Genomic DNA, 25,342 nt, shown 5'->3' on the forward strand with positions numbered 1-25,342 from the left:
TTTTAATGTCACAAGTACATCAAAAACTATGATTTGATGTGACAGGACCTAGGACTCAGCTGCAGACCTGTATCCTCATCCTGTCTGTATGATTTCATCATGGCTATCAGATTATCCCAAGGTGTGCAGAGGGGAAACATCTGCTCCGATACCAAAACTGTACTGTAGCTGGGGCAGGGAAGGTGTACTGTGCCTTGATCATTACAGCCAAAGTAATTTAATGAGTGTACCTCTTACCCACTAGGTCAAGGTTGAAATACATGAATAAAGCAGAACAAATGTACATAGTGCAGTATATACCCAGAGATATCTGCTCCTTACTGCCAAACATGTATAGTATATAAAGCAGAGATCAACATTTCCATGTCTTCAATTAATAAAAACTGGTAGAGAACAAGATGGCTTTCTCTATGTCCATGTAATTCCCAAAATAGTTATATTTTACTAAACTTCTAATATTTATGTTATCAACCAGGTCTTTAGGCCCTTTTGTGTTTTGTATGCTTTTTTGATTAGGGGCTTGTTTCTCCTTACAGCGCAGCAGAGGCTGATAACATTGCTGAAACAGATGCTGCATTTCAAGCAGCTTGGTTGTGCTGAAGATCACAAGTGCTGTGCGGCTGGCAGATGGGTTTGGGAAGGTGCTTGTATGAAAGCAGGGGTGGCAGTTAGAGCTGGTGATCAGATACTGCTTTGCTGTAGGACAGCCTTGGAAATAGCCTGGCAAAGCATGGTATAATTTAATTTTCAGGTTTTAGTAAATGTAGCCTCTTGTCATCACCTTTTTTAGCGTGCTTCCAGATCCATTATTTTCACCATAAGAGTTTGTGAAAGGAGCTTTCTTATCATTGCATATTAACAGTGCCTTAAAATTAACTTTGACAAAATAGTTTGTGAAATCACTTGTGGTGGAAGAGAACAGAAGCCTCACGGACATCAAGAGAACTAGTTACTTGGTCATGGCCAAGTTTCAAATCTTGAAGAGCTGATAGAAGACTCTTCTTCTGCCTGTGTCCCTTACACATTGGTGTTAGTGTATGACTTGATGGTCTAAGCGCTCAGGCTATCCCAGCATTTCCATAGGATCACAAAAAAGACTGTAAATTATACACCTCTGGAAAAAAAAGGGGAGAAAATTTAAACCATTCACACTTTATCCAACTCTGAAATTGGCCCTGCTTTGAGGAAGGCATTAGATTAGATGGCTTTCAGAGGTCCTTTCCAACCATGATTACCCGATAATTCTGTGATTTAAAAATATATTTAAGCCTAAAGCTCTTTCACAAACCTGGGAGGGGTGTGAGAGCCAAGGTGTGTATTCCCTTTCCTCTCTTTAGTTGATTTTTCATGTTGTCGCTTAAAAATAAGAAAGAAAAGTGATTCTGGAAGCTTCTTTTATTTTACTATTAAAGAAGCTGGAAAGCTTTTCTGGTTTAATTCTCCACTTGGCAGATACTGAACATATGGGTAAAGAAAACATCTCTTTTTTTTTTTTTCAATTTGAAAAGAACTTTACGCTTTTGCAGGATGTATGAGTTCAGCAAAATACTTGCTGAATAGTTCACAGCAGAGGAAGTTCCTATAGTTGAGGATACTTATCTCATATATTGGATATGCCTTGGCAGATGTCTCCAAAGAAACCACTGATTTTGAAATGTATTAAGGCCTTGCATCTAGTGAAATGTAATGTTGATGTAATTGCATTTGGTGAACCAGTGTGGACACTAATAAGCAAGGCCTATAAGAGGTATGTTACAGATCTCACCTTGGAGACATGAATGGAGCTACATGCTAAGATACTGAATCTCCCACTCTAGATTTAAGACTACAATTAAATTTGTTTAAAATTGAGTAAGAGACATAATTTTTAACTCATTTGGATTCCAAAGTTAAATGACCAACATGGGCATTAAGGAGAGCAGCTCATGTCTGAAGCATGGAATAATTCTGTAGAGAATTCAGGCTGTTCATAAATATTCTGCATGTTCCCTGTTGCAGGGAGTGGATTTCATAGGACCAGAGTCAACAACTGGATTACCTCTTTGTTCACCTTGGTTTTGCCTCACCATAGTCGACTAGTTTGGCAGCAAGGTATTGAATTAAGTCTCAGACTCAGCAAGTGCCTCCTGCATGGGCACATCCATTCACATGAGCCAAGGACTCCCCTTGGGCTTGTGTATGGTAAGCATGGGAACAAATAGCCTTTGTTAAACAGGATTCCTGAACTCAGGGGAAGCTTGCTTGTATAGCACACATGCAGGTAACTTCGTCTACATGGTTGCCTTTCAGGGATAAATAATTACTAAAAAAGGACTTCACCAGAATTCAGCAAGCCTAATCCTGCATACATTTATGCACAAGTATAAATCTGCTGTACATATATATAAGGGTTTTTAGGTGGATAAATATATGAGGACTAGATTTTGCTGCAGGGTAGTGTACTGAGTGCAGTGCTTGATCTCACGATTAGTACACTGGGATTACTCAATAGCAAATATTCACAGCACTGGCCCTGTAATATTTTAGTATTAAAATAGTGGGTCTTACTCCCTGCTAATCAGTGTTATGCTTGCATGACTCATCCCACTCAGCAAAAGGTTTCTTTCATTTTCAGGAGATGGTGACAGGGAAGCGATAGCGACAGTGTTAACTGTCTGGAAATCATAATGTGAATGAAGTATCTAAGGCTTTTTTAAGGACCACTCAGGAATTGATCTAAAGGCTTAGGCCTGGGGGTCATGATGTAAGAGTCAAATTCCCGTAGTGCTGAGCAAACCAGTTTGCTGGGCAAACCAAGGATGTGGAGTCAACACATTGCTTCCAAGAAGTTTTATTTAATTGAGGCCTTTATACTTGGGTTTTTCTAGGTGTAAAATGACTTATTATGTGATCCTTCTTCTGTTGTTTGCTTTTGTCAGTTAAGAAAACAGCCATCACATTCTGCAGTTGTCTCGTTCGTTGTAGCCCAAGCCTTAGTGGATCCTGTAGAAGCTTTATCAATCGATAATGGTCCTTTGTGGCTGTATGCCTGGTTTCCTTTTTCGCTGTTTTATCACACTTACATGTGCCTAATGTTATATTTATTGTTATTTTTATGCTGAGGACAATAAAACCAGCAGGTAGAGAAGCCCAGATTGACAGTGTATTTGCAGTGGTTTATTAGGCTTCTTACTGTTGGTAGAAGTGTTTTCTTAGCCCTGCAATTCAATCCCACCTGCATAGTAACTGCGGTTTTTATTCTGTTGCCTCATGATTGGGCTGCTTCAAAAATACTTGATGGTTACTCACTACTGTGTTGAATAATTTATTGAATGATGATTAGACTGGATGTAATAAAGTCAATGTTAATTTACCATTCCCTTAGCATGATGTGGTAAATGATCAGTGGATTTACTATGTTAAGAGATGCTCAGAATCATAGTTCTGAACTCAAATGCTCACTTGGTGGGAAATGTTTTAAATTTATATTATATTAAAAGGTTTGCTAATTCTTACCCACTTTAGAATGGTTTGAGTTATTTAGGAAAAGTGCTATCAACAGCTGGAAAATTGTGTGGTGAATAATTCATTTGAAAATAGCAAAAAAAGTCAAATAAATAATTCAGTGAATATTTCTCGACCAGCACGGCTGATGTCATGCTCCAGAGAGATGGAGCCATTCTTAAAAATAATCTTATTACATGATTAGCAGAGTCATTTTTCGTGATTTTTCTTGCTGGTTGGTTCACTTCATATGACGATTCCTGAAGAAAGATTACTTTTAGCTTACCCATCACTGAATTTTTAATAGTAAGATGACAATGAATAAAATTATATTTTAATGTACTGCTGTATGTATCACCTTATCTTGATATATCAATGGTGAATAATGATCTTTGCTGTAGTGCAGTGGGTTAGGTTCTATGGGTACTGATTTTATTGAATACCCTTTCTGACCTTGGAAGAAAGGTCAGAGACCCACGCTTCATGCCTAATCTTGTACACAATATTTCTTCCTTTTGATGATTTGCTTAGACTAGGACCAGGGACTGGTGTGCACAGCGTGTATATGCTAGTTCATTGGCAACACATGGTGCAGGTATTGCACCATATTCTTTGGTTTTGTTTTAATAAATTTCTAACTTTTGAGGTAAAATTAAGCATTTTATTTTCCAACTCAAAGGAGGGGTGGAAAACCTGCTGGCCTTGCCAGCTAGATCCGTACCTGCTGAATGGATTTTGGAGATTGAGCACTGGATGTGTTGAGCTCACATTCGGGAGCTGAGCCAGCTCCTCAGCTGGTGAAAGGCAGTATCATGCTGTTAACTTATTATACTTAATGTCAAATCTTGCCATATTTGATTTTTTCCTTAAATCCTAGGTGTAGGAATAAAATAGTTCACTGAAATTCTGCAGATTTTATCCTGTATAAAAGCTTTTCCAAAAAAAAAAGGTGGAAAATAGTAATTGGTTGTACTCTTGCTTGGAAGCCAGAAGGAAAAGTCAAACAGATTCATTAAAATAAAGGATGTCTCTTTGCCTGTAGCATTATTTTGAGGGCCTTTAGCTTATTGGTACAAGAGAGACATAAAGCTTCCAAGGACTGCAGTCAGTAGTGGACCCCTTTTTCCAGGTTTGTCCTCCTGTTTTGTACTGTGGAGTTCAAATCCTGCCTGAAGCAGACATGTTTGTGTGCATTGGTTTAGGGTAGGAAACCAAAAGGGAGCACATTTTGATTGCTAAAGATAAAATACACCAAAAAAACACCACATAAAAAGGAGACTAAATATGCACATGAGGTGTACACCCATCATCATCTCTTGCAAAGGCATTTTTGAATGACCACTGGCTGAATTGGAAGAAGTTATCAGCATTTCCAAAGCAATGGCTTTTTGTGTAGTGACGAGCACCAAAGAAAAGCCCAAATAAATTAGCCTGCCCTAACAGTGTTTTTTTCTCATTCTGAGCTTTGTATTCCTCACATGTCAGTAGTATAGTCTCCTTGTCTGTGATCCCCCACTTTTTAGTTACATAACCCATACATTTAATTTCTAGGATGCTGGCAAACATGCCCAGCAGAAGTAGTTTATTGCATTGCAAGTACCTGTTTATGCAGAAGAGATGTCATTGCTGTCTCTGACAAATATGGAGAGGAATGCAAATGTGTCCCCCTGCCACAACAGTTTGACTCTCATATAAAGGCTTCTTGAAACAAAAAACCCTCACAGAATTATGTGAAACAAGAGTTGTGGGTATTTGTTAAGGATTCAGCAAAGAGTAGCAGGCAACCTTTTCTTGGTGAAGATAAACTAAAAGGTTATCAAGATCCTTTCCTGACTACTTTAAATACAAGTGGAAAGACGTGACTCAACCGAGAAGGCAGTTTGAAACTGTGTTTTCTCTCTTGGCTACTGTCTACACTGGCTCCCTTTCCCTTTCATCTGCATTTTTAGGTGTTTCTCACAAAGCACCTATGTGCTCCAAGTTTTTTACTTATTTTTAAATTAATTCCTTTCTGAAATGCCACTTTGTGATGTATAAATCATCTTATCCCTCTCTTTATGGGAAAGTCATTTTCAGTTAAATTTTCTCTCCTGTAAAATGGGGATAACAGTTTTCACAAACTCCCTCAGGCCTCACGGGGTGCTGCTGTCTCCCCTCTCTCATGCTGGAAAGCTTTTCCAGTTATTTCTGGAAACATTTCCTCCTTTTCTGAGCACTACTGATCCACTTCTTAGCCTGGCCTGCGCAGCATCTCAGGCCACAGACTTCTTCGATACAGGAGATGTACTGGAGACCTGGGTATGTGTGTGGAGGTAAAAAAGAATAAAGATTACTTTCTTGCTCTCTTCTTCTGAAGGCTCTTTCATTAACATTCCTAGGATATGTCTCATTTAGCATATTTATGGCTTCAGGCTTCTTGTGTCTGATACAGCCTTCTAAAGACAGTGATAAAACTTTATACATCATATTATGAGAAACATTACATGCCCACTCGTTTTAGGAGGTTCAGAAAGAATCTTATTGTATAAAGATCAAAGCCGATACCACAGCGAGTGAAATCAGGAATGGGGTACTTGGATGGACTAACACTGCCAACACCCAGTAGCTTCTCTTGGTTTTACAGGGTCTCCTCTTGAAAACTGTGTCATGCAGGGCACAGCATCCCTACAGACCCAGAGAGTGGCTGGTTCTTTCTCTAGAAGGTTTCTCACCACTGGCAGAGGTGTTAGCAGTTGGCCAAGGGCTTTGCGACCAGCCTCTTGGGTTTGGAGGGACTCCTGGGCTGAAAGGGCAGAAGAGAAATTGAAAACCAAAATCATTTGCCTCAGTCGGGGCTGTGTCAGAAGAACCCAGTGCAGAGTGGCTCTGAGAGGTAGGAAACATTCCCCTAGGGAAGAGAGAGTTTCCCATTGTTCTTAATTTGTCAGAGCTGCTTGATCTTTTGTTAGACAAGAAATAAAAAGCAGATTAAGAAATACAGTAGGAACATGCCTGCACTGCCCTGACTGACAGGAGGAAAGGCTGGGCTGCTCCGTTCCGATGAAGTTTTCCTTGTTTTCTGTCTTCCCTGTCTTCAGGTTGGGCTGAAACCCTTTAAAAATGTGTGTACACAGCTCAGCAGGGCTGTGTTCACAAGGAGAGTTTATTGGCACCGCAGTGAATTCTGTTACAGTTTACGAACAGCAAAGCTCTGTGAAGGATTTGACTTTAAATTAGTAACAAAAATCATTTTGCTTTGACCACTCTTCAGCTCAGCTTGGATTAGTCTGTTGTGAACCTGTGAGTTTATCCATCCGATACTTTCTAATCGTGAAGTGACACTGTTGCGGTGTTCAGGATAGCAATAATAGTTTTACCATTAGCAAAATGGTAATGGGAACATGCTGTTGCATTATAGTGACCGTGAAGTGTATGCCTGCCTTGAGGAGGACTTGGCAGGGCATCATTTCAAGTAGCAGTGGATGGCTACCCGATAGAAATATTCCTGTTGCACCATTAGCCTTGACTTCTAAAGAAAAGGTGCAAATATTGTTTGTGACTGAACTCCAGTAATGAATACTCTGTGTCCATGTTTCTCCATTTACATCTTTAAACTATTTTCTGAAGGGTAACTTTCACACTTCTGAGTTGAAATATTTCAAGTGCTAAATACTACTTAGGAAGGCTGCAAATTGGGTGCAGATCCATAGGACTTGCACATGGAAGGATCATCATAGTAAGTGATGAGTAAACTAATTAAACAAAAGTTCCTGAGCTGGTGCTGACAGCCTGGGTCTGATAATAGGTCATGCAATGTTTTCAGAAGTTTTTAATACTTCTTTAGTAAAAATAGTAAGATTCTTACTGACTTTTGAGGTGCTTTGTAATCCTGTCATTTGGAGGTATTTAGTATTTCTAAGAAGAAGTAGTTCAAATAATTTCTGTCAAGATCACATTTGTAGCGAAATGGAGGGTTTTCTTGCTTCAAGAAATGCTACATTAAAATACCTGCTCTGAACGAAAAATTAAAAGAAATATTTCCATTCTTTTGGGGTTACTGTATTTGTGCCAAGAATGTAAGGACCATGCTTCACTTCTCTCTCCCCATTTCCAGTGCCTTTCACTGCCGCCTTTTTTACCTTGTGCCCTAATCACTTTATTCCTTTTCTCCTAATCACCAACATCCTTGGTAAAGATGAAGCTGATTGCCTTTTCTAACAACCATTTTGTTTTTCCATGGTATTCTGCCCTGCAGCCCCATCCTGAGCAGCAGTCCCTTGCTGCTGCCACAGGAGATGTTCCTGGTGACAGCACCAGTTCTGCAAAGCCTACTGGTAGTAGTCGACTATGCAACAATAAAGGAAGGCGCCCTGAATAGAATCACAAACACAAGGTTCGTTATATGAGGAGTCAGTTAGTTTTTTAAACACAGAAACTGTGATAGAACATACTGTACAAACCAGGATCACTGTCAGGTATTTATAGGCATTGCATTGCCCATTCCTGCTTGCACAATTAAGGCAACTGAGTTTCAATAGTCACAGCTGCATAAAACAGCTTTCTGATCCTACCTAGGTCAGTGTGAGCTAAGACTGCATTCACTGCTAGATTAGAAGTTGTGCTCTTTTGGTTTTTGATCTTTCTGACATGAAGAAATGAGAAATTGAGCACAATGTGTTCCATTTTGGAAACACAGAGGCTCCTTTGAAATTCCATCCAGGATAGCAAGATCTCACTGCATCCATTAAAACCTGAACCTTAAAGATGATCGGATTAAACCCTTCAAGCAGAAGGCTTGGACAAAGCGTTGCATTTAGCCAGCATGATAAAAATTTCCGAGTATTTTGGGAAGAATCCCAAACCAGGGCTGTTGTCAGAACTGGTCTTCATAAAAATATATGCCCAGTTTTAGCTCTTGTTCCACAACAGCTGGGAAACCTGCTGGATTTGGAGCACATTCTGGGATTCTTTAATCAGTTGCTGTAATTCTTAATTTTTCTAGCGATACTCTCCAGCACAAGTGGCCTGTAACCCTTCAGTGCCATGCTGTCCTTTCTCCCCTTGAGTATTATCCCACAGAAAGAAATTCTGCTCTTTCCCCTCCACACAAACACTGAAGACCTGTTCCCTTCAGTGCTTCAGAGGTAAATGCACTGTCATTCTCAGTGTCCCCTGGATTTCTGTACTGCTACAACATTCTGCATTCCTCAGCAACTTTGCAGTAAATTATTTTCTTTTCTGTGTAAATGCCACTAGACTATGGAGCTCACCTTGCCAGGATACACAGCAGAAACGTCACTGCATTGCTTTCTGTACAGTAGCTCATTTTATAACAAGTTTTGCAGGAATTGTACCAATAAACCTCATTCCAATTTTCCCTCTTCATGTTTCTGCTTTGTGGTATTCACTTATGTGAACCATGTATCCTTAGGAAGGACAGCATGTGAAGATAAAGTAGCATTGGTAAGGTATTAGTTACACTGATGTTGCCAGAGTATCCTGGGGAATCACATAACTCTTTGTTCTTTTCTAATGTTTTTTATTCAAGGATCCTGGCAGTATTGGCCAATATTAAATAATCCAGTTTTGTAACTCTCCTGTCCTGCAACAAGCTCAGTTATCTGTAACTCCTAGTTTAGCAAAGGACAAAAGGAGCTTCAGACAAGCATCCACAGCAAGGTAGCAGTAGAGCCAAAAATTAATTCCAAGTTTTCCAGTCCTCTGCTGCCTGCTGCCCTGGTTCACGGACCCCATCCTGAGCTTTGACCTCTCTTCTGCGTCTCTCTCTTTAAAAAGCAGAAAATGCTTTCGGTGCAGTGATTGCCCATTTGAAGGAGTGACTCCCTTTAGTTTGCTCATGTGTTGCTTTAACAGGGAGGAAATACAATGTGCTTATTAAAGGAAAGCCTTGGAGTCAGGTTTTTTAGGCTGTAGCTTTAGCCTTAGCTCTGCCTTGATTTGTTTTTGTTTCTCCACCTGTGAAATGGAGCAGTGGTTACTGATCCATGTCGTAGTGTTAGTCACTTGAATGTGTGAGAAATACCCTGAAAACTTCAGTGCAAATGGTTTATTCATTATTAAATCCATCATCCCACCAAATCCTCTCTTTGGAAGAGCTTTAATCCGATGTTTTATTAATATGAAAGTAATTATATTACTGCCTTATCAGTCATGTGAATGGAACATTTCTTATTCTTCTTTTTCTCGCAGTGCGGATGGTCCTTCCTCCGAAATCATGCAGATTGACTTTGAAATTGAAGACCTAACTGACCTACCTGGGACCCAGCTCATCACATGGCAGGTAGAATATCCTGGAGATACAACATCTGATCTAGGAATCTCCAAGATTTACGTAAGCCAGAAGGACCTCGTAGGAGTTCTCCCTTTGGCTATGGTAAGAAATTGTCTCACATTCTGAAAGTTTTTAATACTGCTTTCCAACTTGAGTGTCTGACAGATGCAAATAATCTGCTGACAGGGGAGGGAGAATCAGCACATTTCCCCTTGAAAAATAGATGCTGACCTCATTCAGCAGTGAAACCGCATGAGGGGTGACCACAGCTTCCCGTGGCAGGCACAGTTGTGCTCTCTTTGACTCGGAGACAGAAACTCAGTTCATGCCATTTCCAGCATTCAGAACTCTCTCTTCTTGTTAAATGAGGTGGTAATCTTGGACACTTAGTCCAGTGTGGCATACACCTTACTTGAATCACAGGTACTCTTACAGTTGTTTTAGTTTTTTTCCTGAATCACAGTTTTTTAATTCTGACTCTGTATTCTTTTGAGAGTGAGAATAGAACTAAAGTCACAGTGTGCAAACTACAGGGCTTGAAAAACACCTGATCCTTTAGCCTTGTTCTTACCTAAAACACCTGTTGGATACTCAAATTCTAAGTACAAACAGAAATTTTCTTTCGGCTTCTCTCCCCTTCACATTTCTTCATCATCAGGGATGAAGTGTACTTGTCCAGGTCTGGCTGTGCCCCATTTTCATTCTTAGACAATCTATTAGAAAATATTGACACGTTATTATTTAACACTGAAAGAAAAACCAGAACTCAATCTCAGAGCATTTAAAAAAACATAACCTGGATGTTTCCCTAGTGAGAGCCAGTTAATTATGCCATTACTGAAGGCTGAAGGTGTTCCTTGCACTTCCAAACTCACAGAGCTGGCTATTACTTTTATTTACCAACTTCAGAACGACTCAGCTGTAGTAATTCTTTATTTCACCAAAAATATTTTATTTCTAATGGTTCATGCTTTCATTACCAAGGTGTATGTCACAGTTGAAATAGCTCTTTCCAACTGGTATGGTGGCCATCATACAAATCCAAGTTGTGTGACTAATCCCTTTGTTTTGCATGACTCTTTTCATGGGCTAGTTCCTGCTGGGTCATCTCTGCTGGCTTGCTGATAAGAGGCTTTCAGGTCTGCAGATGGGACCCTAATGCAGTCACATGAGTTACGGAGTGTTGAGGGTTAAGGCTGTAGAAGTGATCTGATTAACATAATGTGAAATGTAGGGGGTTTATTTGTTCCATCCCTTAATAGGAAGAATAAAGGTTTCATTTCTAGTAGTTCAGTCACTGCAGAAAACACTAGTTCTTCCCATATATGTCCATTATTCCTTTAGTGGTATACCAAGTGGTATAAGTGGCAAAAAAGGAGTTCATAAGAACAAAGGTAGATTCTTGGGCAGTTGCTACAAATCAACTCACTCTCTTCATTTCTGTTAAATATAAAAAAGAAGGTCATTTTCCAGAAGCTCAAAGTTCTGTGCTCAAAGGTCACATAAAGTCTATAAAGTTATTAGTAGATGGCATTTAGGAGGCAACAGGTGTTGGGATATGGGTAAGAGAGAAAGCAAAGATAAATGACGGGGTCCCCTAATTACTGACAGACTGGAAATAGTTTTAACCTTCTTTGCATTAACTGGAGTGTCAGGGAAGCAGCTCTGGGGTGTCACAAATCTCCAGATCTTTGACGTACTTCATTTTGTGCTTAGGAAATTATGATTCAGGTGCAGACCTTTCAAGATGTCTAACTTAGATTAGCTTGGTACTTCAGCTTTCCCTGGGGTCTTAGCAAAGCCAGTTTGTAATTTAAAAATTTGAAATAAATAATAAATTAATTCTACTCTTCCATTTAGGAAGAACCACAGTGAAAACAAAGTATTATATTATTTCTCTGATTCTGGGGTTAATATGGGTCAGTTTTCCTATGCTTCTTAGCAGAACATGTAATTTCATGTTTAGAAGCACGAAACAGAAATTATGTTGGGTATTTCAATTACAGGTTAATTTTTCAAAAGAACAATTTTACTGCTTTAACTTTAGGCAGAGCTTTGATTTTTTAATAGACTAGCACATACCACCTCTGCACCATCCTTGTTTTCCACAGTCTTTTCTACTAGCTGTTATGGATTTGTAAATTGCAAAGCAAAGATTGGCCAATTTAGAGCTTCCTGTTTTCCTTTTTTGAGTTACAGAACGCTGCAGTGGAAAGACTTAAGTGTATGTATCTGCATCAGGACATTCTGGAATTGCCTGCCTTCTGCTGAAGTTATTAGGGCACTTGCTGCACTCACCTTACCTTTCTCCAGTGCTCTGCTCTGTTCTTGGTTTTCCCTGTGGCATATTAACATTCCAGCTTTTGAGCACCCGGAGGGGCCCTACACCAATAATGGCAACACAAGTCACAGTAGGGCACTCAAGGATATTGATGAGAAAGGCTGTAGGGGGTGTTTTATGGCTGTGTGGGTACCATAAAGGCTGATACTCCTCATACTTCAATAGCACCTTTTCTAATTGTAAAGAGTAACAAAACCTGTCTTGGTAAGCTGTACATTGGACCCCAGCCAGCCTTTGGTAGTGGAGTGGGAATAGCATGGGAGAAGATATTTAATATGGGAACATTGTAAGAACTGCGAGCTCCTGTTTGGATATTTGCAATGTATGATCCTTTCCCTCAAGCCTGATGAAATACAGGCAGAGATGTTTATCCAGGGTTATAAAAAATTATTAGCCTTTTACCATGATTGCTTTGCAGTGGGTTTTATAGCCACACAGCACTGTCTTGCCTTGTTGACAGAAACTAAACCATCCACTAAACCCCATGGAAGAGGCAGATACTTGTATGGTATAAAGGTCTTCACCAGCAACAGTTTTACGCTGTGATTTGTGCATTTCTTGCATGAGCAGTATTCAAAACTCTTCCCATTTCCCTGCCAGTTTTTTCACTGCAAGGTCTGTGTCTCCAGGTAGCGTGTGACTGGGGAACTGGAGAAGAGGGGTCTTAAGAATTCGTTGATTGGCACAGGGGTTATAGAAACAGAGTACTTTATTCTAGATGGAGAACTCTGGACAAGGAATGCCAGATGATTACTCCATGGTAATGACTGAAAAATTGGTACTTTGATGGGGGGGTGTGTGTGTGTGTGTGTGTTTGTAATCACAGGTAAATAGTGAAGAAGCAGAAGCCTTCTGTGTTGTTCTTTCTTGTCAGCTAACATGCATTGTAGTTCTCTAACCATCATTCTCCTAACACTCACCTTGAACAGGGTATTCTTTGAGACAGAAACCCAGCACCTCTTCAATTCATACCTTTGAAATATGATATTAAAAAGGCACATTGTCCATTTGTTCATTAGCTGTCTTGAATATGCAAAACTGCTGAGGCTTTTTGAGTTGAGGACTTGCAGTGTAGTGTGAGTATCAGTGAGAATAATATGCCTGAATCTTCTAGAATATGAATTATTTTTATTAGCATCCTAAAGAATCAGCTTCCAATTCCTGTTAGACTTCTTTCAGGTGTTTCTTCCTTATCTTTTTTCACTCTCATTTTGTTAGGTGATGAATGACGCAGTTTTAATCACTCAAATTGTACACTTGCTGCTATTGATTATTGTTGCTTTTCAAACATTCTGTCAGCTCTTTCATAATTAGGGTGTTCACCTTTTGTTGAGCCTTAATGATTAGGTGAGGATGAGATACAGACAAGCTCTGTAGCCAACTGTGCACATACAAGATAATTCCTACTGAGAAAGGCAGAGGCCAGATACGACATGCTGGTAAATGGATAAGTTGAAATCTCTTCTGTAAATAATAATAGTAAAAATGGTGAATAATAAAATACCTGGCTGGTTCTTAACTGAGCCAGCTCTGAATCTGGAAATCGCCTGTCTTGCTGTGTATATGCCCTAAACCTATTCTGTCTGTGCCCTCCATTTATTTAATAATCTGACATGGAATCAGGGCAAAACACCTGTTTTGCAAATCTCATAGGGGAGATGTTGGTCACAGTGTTGATAAATCCATTATTAGAGTAGTCCTTTGACTAGAAAATACACTGTGTTAACTTCACTTTCTCCTAGAATACAGAAAAAAGTCTCTGCAGGATGCTCAGTGTCCCTTCAGAAATTCTTTGAAAAGCTTGCAGGTTTAAAGTTAAAATTAAAGGTTGTGTTTTAAATCTGTGAATCAACAGGTTAATATTAGAGTCAACCTGGCTCACACAAATGTAGTTGCGCTGGTATTCAAGGCATTATTAGGTTTAAAGATACCAACATGGACCAGATGTTTCAGGTAGTGGTAGGACATATGAAGATGATGCAGAAGCCCGGCAACTGGATGATGAGCACCCTTGTGTATAAAAAGCTTGTGAATCTGGATTGCTTTCTTGAGAGACTCACAACCCTTTCAGATGAATTGATCTTAGTGTAATAGACTGCCTTGTATGATCTGTGCAAGTGGGAAACAGCAGAAAAGTTTTACCTTCCAGAGCAGGAATCCTTGAGTACAGCAGAGTCATGGTAGCAATGGCTAAGTAGCCCAGGATTACCTCATACCAATCATGGTATTGATATTTTGAGGTTGGTAGTTGAGCTGTCTTGCTGCCCAGAGAATCTCAGACTTGCTGACAAGCAGGACTAGGGCTGAATTAGCAGGTCTCACCTTGCCAGGGCTAAGCAGGACAGAGTCCCTACAGTATTTATCAAACTCAGCTTCAGTTTGGGCCTTGGTGAGTTTTATGCCCGTATGCCTGTGCAGAGCCTGTTGTTCCATCTTACTGCATACAATGGGACAGCCCTTGGATATGTTTATAATCTAATCAGCATCAACCTAAAAAATAACCTCATCACTGGAGAACTGAAATGGGCAGGAAGAAAAGATGGGATTTGAAACTTGATTAATGGTACAGTGGTGAGGTTGCAGTCTGCTCGGCGAGGGAAACATCTCCAAAGACAACTTCCCATTGCTCCCAGACATGTTTTAATAGGCAAAGGTGGGTGGTGAACATGTGAATTACAGTGAATTGCAGGCTTGTATCAGCAACTGAGCTGCCATTATCTCTCTGGTTTTGGTCCATTATTTATTATCCTCAAGCAGTGCAACATCGGCCTCCAAGACAGTCAAATGAGGTGTGAGACAGATTTAAATCACATGTAGGAGAAAACTCTTGAGAAGAGACTCCTGATTTATGGCAGGCTTAAACAGAGTCAGTGACCAAAGTCCAACTCATTACTTTGCAACAAACATGTTGTAGTGAAGGCAAAGAATTATTCCTACTCATTTGACCCTACCAGTGAGTCCCAACTTGTTGAGCTGTCCCTGCTCTCAGAAGCACTCAGGAGGGTTCTTGCAGAGGAAGGCTGCTTTGGTGAAGAGCAAATTGAACTTTTTTCAAGCTGCAAGTGAAGGTCATTTAAACAAACTCAGGTGAGCTGTTAGAAAGAAAGATCACGTTATCCTTCATCTCAGGTGACTTACAAGGTTAGTACCCCCCAGGAAAGGGTCACTGGTAGCAGTGGAGCTAAAAAACCTTCTAAACCAGCATGATCATTTTTGCAGTGTTTGTGTCTCCACAGCTGCTATTGTACAAAACACGAGTGGAGTGTTTATTTTACAAGGTCAGGTTAATAAACTAGCTGTAAAAAGGAAATGTCTCTATTTGTTCAAGAGATATATTTTATATTGCAGAGCATATAGGAAACTTCATGTTTAAGATGATACTTTGTTAAAGCTCTGTTTTGGTACATCCTAGCAAAGTTACCAAAGCAACATGCACTGTAAAGCAGTTCTCCCATTGCAGACGGGAGATGATCTTGTCCTCAGAGCCATTAGAGCCATTTTGGTTGGTGAGAAGTTGTATTTATGGCAGTCATATAAAATAAATTGTATCCCAAACCTGAACACCAGTTTAACATTATGCCTTCTAGATAATTTATTGTTTCAACTTGCTCCTGATGTTCTTCATAAAAATGTAATGAAAATGTTGACAGAAAGTAAACTGTTCTACATACCATCAGTGTAAGAAGCTGGATAAATAGATCAGATAAATAAATAAAATCAATTGCTGCAGCAAAGAGTCTATCTATTATATAGGAAGCTTTTACATATCAAATTTTTTTCTAATAATTACAGGAATCAGCTGTCATGGCAGTGCCAGTCATTGCTGGATTTTAAAAATGCTGAGGGTATTAATGTCCTTAAAAATACATGTATCCGAAACATTAATTGTTTAGCTAGTGCTATTTATGTTCTATTGGAGACTGGATAGGTAGCTCAGAATTAGCAACCGGAGTGCTCAATGCTGCATTTAATTATAGCCTCACCCTGAAAAACTTAGAAGCCAGAGCAGACTAATGATAAAAACAGAAAGAAAATACTGGTCCCTTCCTACAGAAGAAGAGATGGGGATGGGCAGTGCATGCGAGTTGCTCCTGAAGTCCACAGACTGCCTCCTCCTAGACTAAGGTTTCAGTTTGGCTTTTTCCCATTACAGTGGGTGTAATGGGTGGATCATGGTCTGGGAATGCAAACCTAGCTGTGCAGGTGCTGTCACTGTTGAAGCTTATAGCCCACGCATAGCTCTAAAGACAACATAGCTTTCCCTGCCTTTTCCTTAAGCCCCTTCTTCTGCTCTGGTGCTTTGCTACTCCTCAGATTGGCAGAGTGCTGCTGTTTTCTATCGGGAGCTGCTCAGGAATACAGCGGGGATCCATGCTGGGGTAGTGGAATGGAGTATTGGAGGCTGTTGCAGCCTCCTCTCTGCTATTTAACATCTAAGCTGACGATTAGGATGCTTTTGGATTAAATTAATGCTTTTCTGTGGGAGAGCTGAAGTGTGAATCTCCATCCATGTGTATGATATAGATGAACAAATTGATTACAGGGGGATCTGCTTTTGGCTGTCACTGGCCTGTGTTCTGCCTGGCAGCTGAGACGTGCTGGATCACATCAGCCAGAATCAGCTGCACTACTCAGCTTTAACGAGGGAATATTGCTGAACACTTCACTGACAGTCAGCTTTATGAAAAAGGAAAAGATGTCTAGAGAGTAGTTAAAAGCTTTTACCTTCCTAATTCATAGCTTTTAAATTGCAATTACAATAATTCGGCAAGTTTTCAAATATTTAATTAAAATGTTACCCATTTCTGAAGAGAGACCTTTTAAATCAAAATGATTAGTGAATCACAGATGAAACCTGCTCATGGGAAAGAGAGAAACCTCTGGATTTCTGTGGTATTTCAAGCAACTATTTTCTTTTCACAAGTATATCCTATTGCTTCCTAAAATCAGATAGATCAAGGTCTTGCAATTTCTTGTCATACAGTTTATCATAGAAGGCCTTGCAGTTTCTTGAACATTTCTTGTCCAGCTGGAAAGGATGCTGGGCCATCTTGTCTGGGCTGTGCTTCTGCTAAGAAAGGTTGGACTGGATGATCCTTGAGGTCTCTTCCAGCCTGGTATTCTGTGATTCTGTGATCTCTTGGCACTACCAGATCTGATTTTAATTCTTCTTGAAAATAGATAGCCAAGATGACTACAGGATACCAGATAATGTCCTTTACCATTGCTGTCTTGACATATATTGTTTTTCTCCGTATGAAATGATATTATGCATGGTTTTAGCTCTGGTTGTTGTGGGTCTTTGGTTGGTTTGGTCGGGGTTTGCTTTAACAATGGCATACATTCATCCAGTGACTGAATATTATATCCAGATCTTTCTTTTGCTCTGTTGTTTCAGGTTGAATACATCTTACCTGTTGTCTGAAATTCTTGCTGTTGGTCCCCATGATTAAAGTTTGCACTGTGTGGGACTGCATTTCATTCCATTTTTTTTTTTTCCCTTCCTGAATCCTTGGGTTTATCTGGTGCTTCTTATTTAATAGTTTAAACTTTGATGTTGACCATGCCACGCAAACTGAAATTGTTGGCAATGTTTAGTAGTACTCTGTTTCTTGTTCCGGGGTCATTATTGACCCTAGGCTAATTCTGAACTGTTGTTGTACCAGTCTTACTGACTGCTGATCTCACAGCTTTGCCTGGACCCAAACCATTGGATTGGTTCTGTGTGGTTCAGGCAACTTCAACAGGATGGACTTTGTATTCAGAAGCTCATTAATCAGCCTTTATGCAGTGCATGAGTCAGATTCTATTTCACATTCTAGTAACTGTGATGAGCCTGTGCAGCTAATAGAAGAAAATGTTTCATGCAGTAAACACATAATCAGTTATGGTTCAGAAACTAATTGAATCACGGGTATCTGAAACTACTTTCCTGTGTATAGATGTCAAATATTTATGCTTTTTCAGAGCATGAGACACTGGCATCTGTCTGTACCCAAACGATGGACCAGGCAGCTGAGTAGTCCCATCAGGTGTGACTGTTCTGATATTCCTACATGACTGGGTTCCACAAGTGAATATACTCAATTGTACAGGGCTAATGTGTAGGGTTCATTTATTTTCCAATTAGAATTGACTGTTAAAAGAGGCTTGGTTTGGTCTTCAGCTATTATTATCACTCTTATGCTAAACATTGGCCTTACTCTGGCAGGCTTTATTGTCTAACTACCACCAAACTGACAGATTATTGAGTCACTAGCACATAGCATTTTGTTTTGTATACAGGGAATGAAATGAGAAAATAATACAAGCACTTGGCAATCTCCAGAATCCAGAAAATGCCATATTCTTTGGATTTTTCCGTCCAGAATTAATGACAACCCTGGGGTTCTTAACATTTGAAATAGCAAGCAATAGCTCTTTCCCTTTGCAATTAGACATTTTGTTGACCTGTGAAGCATGCAGTGAAACGGTAACTGTGTTCATTGCAACATCAATGCAGACATTTTGCTACTTAAATTCCCAAGCAGTGAAAATCATCAAGCAGATCTTCCAGTTTAATCCAGTTCTTGTTCTAGAGGCTTATGGAAAAAGATCTTGATGATGTTGTTGAAGACAAAAGTATAGAAACGTTGTTTTTGTATCTGGAGCTGCAGTTGCTGGCTGACTAATGCCACAATCACCTGTAATAACAGAAAGCAACAGTCACCCAGTTTTTGTCTGAGTGGGGCAGTGAGTAATGAGGGTTTGGACTGGCTGCTGGCAAAGCTGCTGCAGCCCCGCAATTTGCTGTGGAGCATTGAAAATTGGGTTCCCTAGGGAGGCAGGAACAAACACAAGGATATTTTTCTTATGCATTAAAGCCTAAGAAAAATGGCTTTGCATAACAGCTGCTGTTCTTCCTTAAGTGCGCGTTACATATGTTTTTCTTGATTAGACACATGCAGTTGAACTGGGTTGAAACAAGCCCAATCCTTCAGCCCTGACACTCTTTCTTGTGTTGCTCTGAAGCTACATGATATGAGATGTAGAAGACCCAGGCAAGCATGGCAGATCTGAACTTAGAGCAAGCTTTCACTTAGAACTTGTACCTGCCTCAGTGGACACAAGATTTAGAAACGCTGGCCTGTTTTCTCACCGCTGTAAAGCCACAGGTATTAAAAACATTATGGGCTTAAAACAGAAAAAAATTGCTGGTGAATTGAGTTTTCAGAATAAAGGTCCCATAAATAATTGATAATTTGATGATTTTTGTGCAGTCAGTTTCAGCCAGCTCAAAGGGACCTTGTCTTCAGTAGGCAAGTGCTTTGAATGACTTTAGAGTCATGATGTCTCACATTGGTGCCCAGAAGCACCAGTAATAACTACAGTTACTGCACCACCTAATTTGGATTATTTTTCCAATACCTTTATATCTTTCAGTTAATCAGACTCAATATTAAGCACATTGCAAAAGATTTTTACTGAAATATAGAAATCAGGGATGGTGTTTGCTTACTTGTATTGAAATCCAGTGAGACTGAGTTTATAGAAAACAGATTACCACCTTCTGTTGCTCTTTTGTTTCATGTCAAGTTTCACTCACAGGATTTTGTAACACAATGCTGCCATACAGCACAGAAGTAAATATTGCAAAACGATCTTTAATTCTGACTGCTAAATTGTTTTCACTGGAACACAAAAGACCACAGAAAGTCTTCCTTTGTGCTCTGATTTGGCAAATCTGGTCACATCAGGATCCAGAGTTTACACTGATTTAAGAATATTCTTTCAAACATATACTGATGGAAGTGTTGTGTGTCCCTCCCTCTTCAATCAGAGAATCTCTCTGTAAGAGTTGTTAAGTCACAGAGCAGCCAAGATTGAAGAGAGCTCCATCTAGTCCCATGTTGTGCTCAAAGAGCCTGTTGCTCTGGGCTGTGTCTACTTCAGTCTTGAATGCTCCCAGAGATGGAGAGCCCACAGTCTCTCTGGGAAAACTGTTGCAGTATTGGATTCAGCCTCATGGTTATTTGTTTTTCTATGCATCTAAATGGAATTTGCCGTGTCCTAACTTGTGTCTTGTGCCTCCCATCCTATTGCCATACAGGCCTGAGGACAGTTTGGCTTCATCTTCTGTGTATCCTCTGATGGGGTAGCTGTAGAAAGGAGTAATACCTCCCATTTGCCTTCTCTTCCTAAGGCCCAGCTCTCTCCATCTCGCTGTTTGTGAACATTCTGTGCTCTAGCCCCTAACCAGGTTGGTGGCTCCATGCTGGCCTCGCTTCAAGTGCATCAATACCCTTGGCTTGAGCTACTGCCTCCCTTGGCTTCCCACCTCTTAATTGATGTGGTTATGAAAAGATTTTTCCCTTTTGGCACAATGAAAGGGATGCTGCCTTAATTGGTTCCCTTCAGATTAGTTATTTGAATAAAGCATAGCTGGAAAAGAAGCAGCAAATTTCTTCCTACTGAAATAGATCATCACCACTGCGGTGCTGCAAACCAGGTGCGGATCACTCTTCTCAGCTTCTTGCCATTATTTTTAGATGAGTTTTTTGATTCTGAGGTACCATTTGGGGGTCAGGAGCTTCCCTTTTTTCTTTCTTTTTTTTCTTTTAAGGATTAAAGCTTTTGAAATTATTTATTTATGAGCCATGAAAATCTCCCCAAAATGGATTTTAACAAGTGTGTAATTGGATAATTTGACAACTGGTAAGCTGAAGCCCCAGAGATCAGGAATTACACTTCGCTGCAGAATAGTCATTCTTCATGTAGAATTAATTAGATTTCCTCTAGATTACAAGTAGTAAGAAAAATAGTCAATTAAGAGAATTATTCTCTGACTTTTCCATCCTTCCCTTAATTGCCAGCCAGTGGTAGTAAGAATTCTTTTTTCTATGCGAGATGAACTTGGAGGCAGGATGCCAGAAAGAGGGTGAGGGACAATGAATTAAACACTGGGCCAGGACTCAGAAGAAATGACAACCAGCTCTGGGGACTTTATGAGGGATTTGTTATCCATTTGACCCGAAAGCTGCTGGTTCATCGAAGGCAGACAGCAAAGGAGGACAGGTTCCTGGTCAGATGAGGATGATGCTTTTCTTCAGCATTGTTAAGTCAAGCAACACGTACTCCTCCCCACCAACACTCGCGGCTGGGTCGGTACAAGCACCCTGTGCAGCTGCTGCAGAGCTGGGCTGAGGACCTGAGCTTGGCTAAAAATAAGCATTCGGGGGTTTTTTGGGTCATTCTGAACCCAGCTCAGTTCTGCAGTTCGCTTCATCGCCTGCCCGTACAAAAGGAACAGTGGCACAATCAAAAGAACAGCTTAAAAATCGTAGGCAGAAGCCACTTCAGGCAGCATGGCTGCTGAACTGACAGCTTCAGGAACAAATGCTAGCAAATAGCCTAGAAGGTCTGAAGGGAAGCTTGATCCTTTGTCATACATGAATAGGGCATGGACAGCTGAACAGGGTGGAAGAGCACTTGGTTCTGGCCAGTCCTCTCCAAGAGCAGGGCTTGGGGCCAGTCCTCTCAAAGAACAGGGCATGGAACCTGTTGCCTTGGTGAAGATTTTGGGGCAGTGCAAAACAAATTTGACAATCTGGATTTATGTGCAGGATGTTTCTGAACCTGAAAGCATTTGTATAAGCTTCAGTCTTATACCTCCTTTTCCTCCTTTCTTTCACATTGGCTGTCGGAATGGCTTTCTGTGTGGGACAGCAAACAGCAAAGGAGGGGCTCCGAGGGGGAAATAATTTTGTTTAGACAGGAAAGAATAAAGCAGAGCAGACAGCTGTGATTCAGATGGATGTCTGAGTCATTCATCGTACCTCCCAAGGCTCTTCCTGATATAAGGCACCTTACACTGTGCCTAGAGAGAAATTTAAACTGTGGGCTGTGCAGAGGTGTATTTTTACGTGTTACTAAGTGTTGTTGGGAGGAGCAATACTAACACATGGCCTCCACAAGAGTGGTCCTATTCACCTTGGAAGAAGAACAGTAGAGACTTGCCTAAGGGTAGGTGACATGGACCCAAATCACCCAGAATTAAGATCACAGAATTTAATGTTTACTGAATGTAGAGAAATAAATTTGTAAGAGGGTGTTTGTTTCATTTTTATTGTGACCTTCAGCGAAGGGATGAGGGGAAAAAGTAAAATAGGAAATCTGTGTAGCTGAGATTTCGGAGTACCTGATGTTGTTTTATAATCACTGATGTCATTCTTAATTGTGGGAAGAATACAAAAAACCCAACAACATCAAAATGTGAAAAACATTCATTTAAAAAAGCTTGACATTTAAAGAGACTAAACTGTAGGCATATAAGAAATGTAAATGTGAAATTAAAAAAAATCTGGTTCTTTTTTTCATACCACTTACTAGTAGCTCTATCATAAAATAGCAGAATTGCTACCCTGGAGTGGGATTCTGCAAAATTACTACCCTGGAGATACAGTAGTTACAGTTCAAAGTGACTTTTTTCTGCACTGCTAAACTTCTATTTCCTAAACCCCTCAGCTCCAAACAGAGAGAAAGTAAGTATTTAAGCCACTCTGTACCTTGCATGAGAATCAGTCCTGACAATTTGAAAATAGATTGCAGGACTTTCAAATGTTCAACCCAAGAGTAAAAAAACAGTAAGTGTTAAAATATCTAGAAAAGTAGTGCAGCTTCACAAAGAACAGCAATACACTACAGTGATAAGGCTTTTCATTGTAATTCATACAAAAAAATCCCCAATTCTGCTTGTAATATTTGTGAGGCAAATTACCCTTGAATTTAAAAATAATTCTGCCTGTTTCAGTGGAATAAAGGTGTGTTGTTTTCACGTATGTGTTTTCTCTTTGATCTTAAAAAGATGTCAGAAAATAGAGTTAAGTTTCCTTGTCATAACTGGGTACAAGCTAATATATGTATATAGCTCTTTGCTGATGTGGTGATAACAAGAACCACTATAAAAAGAAAAAAGCATAGATATGAGGGGAAAAACAAAGCATTTCAACATTTAAAACAGAGAGGAAAAAAGTGAACATATGTAAAAATATGTAAAAGTATATATCTAATTTTGTCATAAACAAAACCAGAAAAGAATAGATCTGTATTGCAGCTGGCATCCGAGAAAGCCAATGCTCTCCTACTTTGGGGACTTGGTTGAGCAGATGCAGTAAGAGCTAGTGTCAAATGTTGTAGTTTAGGGGCATGTTTTGTTCTGTGGTCTGTTAAATGATTTATTCATTCTTTATTCTGAAAAACTTTATTTTTCTTTAAAACTTTGCTTTCTGAAGCAATTCTCAGCTTTCTGTCCCAGCCCCAGTCTGTGTTCTTCTGGCTTCTGTAGAGTGAGTGGAAGAAAAAGTACAGTTGCAGTTATCTTACTTTCTAATGTAACTTTTCCATATTAAACTTGGAAGATGTACCTAAAGAATGAGAAAGTGTATTGTAGGTATTTAGCCAGAATATAGGTGAACTATTCTGTGAGTTTGAAGGTGTTGCCTTTCCTTCTTTCTGTTTTCCTTTCCTTGTGTCTCCACAGCCTTATTAAATAGTATGCTTTCTGAGGCAGCAACAGCTTTAAATACATTATGTATAGATAGTGTGCATAACAGCATGGTTCTGATTTCAGCTGGGTATGCTGGGTTGCAATATAATGCTAAGAACAATATATGAGCAAGCTCAAGTAATGGAGGTTGTTTGCCTCCTCAGTTTTTCCATGGGGGCTTGAAGATGTAATTTAAGGGCCTGTGATTGAGCTCTGGTGTGCAGAACATGTCCCTGGGATTCTGAGAAATTAACTTATATGCAGGGAAAAAACAAAAAGCCAGAACCTTCCATCCTTGAAAATAGATTTGGCTTTTTCTCCTTGTCTGCCATGGAAATGTGACAGAATCCAGTCTGACCTTTTTTTTTTTTGTTCTGCTTTTGAAAAACCCATGTGCTCAGGTTGCTTTGGTTGCCCTTATGCTGATCCAGCGCAAGGCTCTTCTGTATTGTCTGCTAGTATCTGTACTATGAAAGGAAAACATAACATGATGAGTTGTCAGACATGAATTTTACCTTCTTCATTCTACAAGGGAGATCTGCCAAGTTAGCTTGGTTTTGTGACATTTCTATTTAAAAGTGCAGTACGATACAAAAAGAGAAAGGGTTTGCAGCTGGAAGAAGTGATTCTTCTTCCAGGATAAGCACAGCCAAATGACCGTAGGCAGAGGAAAGCAGTGGTTCTGCAGAGCAGACTGAGATGCTAATTGCTGGCATCCTAGCAGCCAAGAATAGGTTAAGCCCTCTAGAAACTGAGTGTTTTCAGTGTTTCGGACTATAAGTCATAAAGAACTAGGCACATAACTGGAAAAGATTGAGAAACCCCTGCACAAAACAAAATCTTCCTTTCACTTCGATACATTCAATAATCCAGATTAACAAAACAGGAGGAGGCATCATCAGGGATCTTTTAGGAGATTGCAGAGGCAGCTTTTACTGCCTTGTACATGTCTCTTAGGGATTGTCACAGTCCAGAAGACTTCAAAGATTAAGGTAAGAGGATATGCTTTCCTGTTTCTCCTGATAAAATTGCACAGGAACATGAGTGAAGAATGTAATCTGCAGAGGAACTAGGGTAAGGGGAAAATTGAAATTATTTTTCTTGCATTGGCCACTTATCATGGGCATTGAGGTTTCTATCTGGAGTTCTGTCACCTTTTCTAGTCCCGTTGCAAGCAGAGTCTGAATAAAACAGAAGCGAGCACATTTTCAGGGACCTTGAGAGCTGACCTGATTTCATCAGTGTAGTAAATTCCCTCTGGGCATTGTTCTGCCTGATAGCGAGGTTTTTTCTGCTTTTGTATTGCCAGCAAACCACCCCTTCCTGTGATTGCTGCACTGAATGGTCCTGTATGCCTATGTAAACAGCTGGACAGTTAGCATCTCTGCAACATCTGGCTGGCCAAGAAGTGCCCTTGCTCCTTTGTGAGCTGGGTTTGATCCAGTACTGTGAACAAGGTCACCCACCTTGCTGTCTTCATTGTACATGCTGCAGGTGGTGGTGCTCTGATCCTGTGCTCATTTTCTGTTTATATCCTTTTTGGATTTACAGAATTTCTTGTTACTTTCTGGAGTGTCTGGTGGAGGCACTTAAAACTTCAGTGAGTTTGTGATAGTGGTTTTGTTCTCTTTCCAGTGAGGGCTTTGTTGAGCAGATCTTAATTGTAAAAATTCATGTTGATGATGTCTGAAAGCAGTTAGTAAACATGAATCTTCTATAAAAA

At 40.0% G+C, this 25,342-nt stretch overlaps 1 protein-coding gene across 1 annotated transcript in view; it reads left to right on the forward strand.

The window, feature by feature from the left end:
• TMEM132D (transmembrane protein 132D) overlaps positions 1–25,342 on the forward strand; it is a 241,735-nt gene that overhangs the window by 141,650 nt on the left and 74,743 nt on the right. The window contains 1 exon segment of the mRNA XM_065692254.1: positions 9,673–9,856. Within this exon segment, the coding sequence (XP_065548326.1) occupies positions 9,673–9,856 (184 nt within the window).

The sequence above is a fragment of the Lathamus discolor genome, chromosome 12 (genome assembly GCF_037157495.1).
Source record: "Lathamus discolor isolate bLatDis1 chromosome 12, bLatDis1.hap1, whole genome shotgun sequence".
Classification (NCBI taxonomy): Eukaryota; Metazoa; Chordata; class Aves; order Psittaciformes; family Psittacidae; genus Lathamus; species Lathamus discolor.